The sequence below is a fragment of the Mus caroli genome, chromosome 2 (assembly GCF_900094665.2).
Source record: "Mus caroli chromosome 2, CAROLI_EIJ_v1.1, whole genome shotgun sequence".
In the NCBI taxonomy this organism is placed as follows: Eukaryota; Metazoa; Chordata; class Mammalia; order Rodentia; family Muridae; genus Mus; species Mus caroli.
Window position 1 is genome coordinate 146,517,606 of NC_034571.1, and position 2,781 is coordinate 146,520,386.

At 48.9% G+C, this 2,781-nt stretch overlaps 1 protein-coding gene across 1 annotated transcript in view; it reads right to left on the reverse strand.

Moving 5' to 3' along the window:
* Positions 1-264: 264 nt before the first annotated feature.
* The window catches only part of Pxmp4 (peroxisomal membrane protein 4), an 18,052-nt gene continuing 15,535 nt past the window's right edge, over positions 265-2,781 (reverse strand). Inside the window, exon 4 of the mRNA XM_021155374.1 lies at positions 265-2,609. Coding sequence (XP_021011033.1) covers positions 2,346-2,609 — 264 coding nt within the window. The 3' untranslated portion in view covers positions 265-2,345. The remainder of the gene's footprint in view (positions 2,610-2,781) is intronic.

Consider the following 2,781-nt stretch of genomic DNA (forward strand, 5'->3'; position numbering starts at 1 on the left):
GGAAGGAATGCACTGCACCAAACCAAGTGTCTCAAATCGGTAGCCTCCGGACCAGGCTTTTCTGAGAGCTGTTTTGTCCCTTCGGATGAATGGTTTTTTAAAATTCTGCCTGGCACACAATTCTCCAGTCCACTGTGCCCCATCCCCCCCCCCGCCTTGCCATAGTACCCCAAGCACTTTCCATTTATGCCACCAAGAGCTCCTGTGAGCATCTGGGGTGGTGTCAAATGTCAGATCCTATAATCAATGACTGCAAAGCACGGCTGAGGTTTTCTAGGTTTAATGCAAGGCACTGAAGGAAACACGGGCTTCAAAGTCAGGCAGGCTGTTCAAATCATCCCGAGACCACATACCTGGAAAACACGGATCAACGTACATCCTTGCAAAGTAACTATGGATAAAAGACAATCACGTGCCAAGCAGTCAGGAGAAAGGAGAAACCCGCTCTGCTAAAGTCACTGCTACAGTGGCTCAGGTGCTGCCAAGTGTCCAGGGTGGGCATCGGGTTAGCAGGAGTCTCCTCATTTATGGGGCTGGAGGTGCTCAGAGTCGGAAAGCCTTCCCCGGGGATGCATCACAGAGTGGGGGCAGGGCTCAGCCTGTGTCTTTAGTTCCAGATTTTCAGTGTCCTCCGGAATTTTCTGTGAGGATAACCGTGTGACCTGGTGCACGCAGAACACACTGCCAGTGTTGAGGACATAGTTCAAGAAAGGCTGTTATCAATCCTTTATATTAGCATATGTAGCAATGGCACAGTTTGGGAAATATTGAGTTAAAATATACATGATTAAAGGCCTGAGGCTGGAGAAATGGCTTCGTGGTGAAAGGCACTTAGTTCACCAGGCAGTCCACGTCTTTAATCCCAACACTGGGAGGCAGAGGCAGTCTGAGTTCAAGGCCAGCCTGGTCTACAAAGTGAATTCCAGGCCGCCAGGGCTACAAAAAGAGAACCTGTCTAAAAAAAAAAAAAAAAAAACAAAAAACCCTCAAACAATCATGCAACAACAACAACAACAACAAACTTAAGTGCTCTTGCTGAGGACCGAGCTTCATTTCCCACATAGTGGGTCACAACAGCCATACCCTCAGTTCCCAGGGACTCAGCGCCCTCTGCTGACTTCTGCTGGTATCACACACACACGGTACACAGATGTACATGCAGGCAAAATATATGATTAAGATTAATTTTACATGTCTTATTATATTTTCATTTATTTATTTTCATTTATTATATTTTCATTTATTTATTGTATATGTGCATGTGTGTGTATGTGCGTGCGTGTGTGTGCGTATGCACGCACACATGCCAAGGCACACATGTAGGGGCAGAGGACAACTTGCAGGAGCTGGTTCTCTTCTTCCACCATATCACCATGTAGAACAAACACAGGGATCAAACTCAGGTCGCCAGGCTTGGCCGCAACCATCTTTACTCACTGAGCCATCTCCTTGGATGCCCACCCCCCACCTTTTTTTTGAGACGGAGGTTTTTTGTTTGTTTGTTTGTTTGTTTTTTAATGTATCTCAGCCTGGCCTGGAGCTCACAACCCTACTGCCACAGCCTTTTTTTTTTTTTTTTGGTTTTCCAAGACAGGGTTTCTCTGTGTAGCCCTGGCTGTCCTGGAACTCACTCTGTAGACCAGGCTGGCCTAGAACTCAGAAATCCACCTGCCTCTGCCTCCCAAGTGCTGGGATTAAAGGCGTGTGCCACCACGCCCAGCCACAGCCTTCTTAATGCATCTCAAAAAATGTTTTATTCTCAGTGCTGGTGATAGGATCCTGGGTCTCACACAAGCTTGACACGTGCTATGCACGTGACTCATCTAGTGCTCCTATTGGACAGTAGGGCTCCAGAACTTCTCAGCAGAATAATTTAGACAAAGAATTTAGGTTTTTTTTCCCTTTCAAAGTGTTTGTAACCTATTGCCCACTAGCAAGGAGCCCTCTGATACACAGTAGAGGGGAAGGGTCATCATATCCACCAGGAAGACACTCTTCTCGGACGGTCCTCCCCTGAATTGAATGACCTGAAGCTGAGAGAGGGGTGAGTTTGCCCTGGCCTTACAGAAGTTGGAAGAGCATCTGCAATCAAGCCACAGACTCCTTAATGGGACCTAGCCACTTGCTACAGTATTCAAAAGTACTGGTAGATGGAAAACTCAGTACTTTTACTTCAGCAAATGGGAGCCTGGGTTAATACAAGTTGGAGTGTGAGGATCATGACTTTGAGAAGGCAGGCTCCTCCACGAGGGTATGCCAACAGAACCGTACCCTGAGCAGCCTCAGGCGGGCCACTGCCTGGAAGCTGTCTGGGCGGAGGAGTTCCTGAAGCACCTTGGACTGTGTTACTTGGAGGGGTGGCTCTTGTTGAAGATGAGGAAGTCTGAGAGGTCGTGCCACACGTTGCTGTCCTCGTAGAGGTAGGTCATGGAGGACTGTAGGGAGGGCTGCAGGGTGGGCCGGTGGTACTCAAAAAGCCACAGCGCGAGCCCCCAAATCACTGCAGTGTGCAAGGGGAACGGGTCCCACTTGAGCGCAGGGATATAGCCCTTCTCCACACCCAGGCGGCACAAGGCGTACAGGACGCGTGACGTCAGGTACATGTTGATCTGCAGGGAGGGAAATGCTCGGGGTTACTCCTCAGCACAGCCTCTGGGGACCTTCACCTGCCCACCCGACCGTAGGCACTGGACATCCACCGTGCACTGGTTCTGTGACTTTCAAAGTTAACATGCAAGATGATTGATGTGGCATGGCTCAGACATCTTAATATTTCCCTTT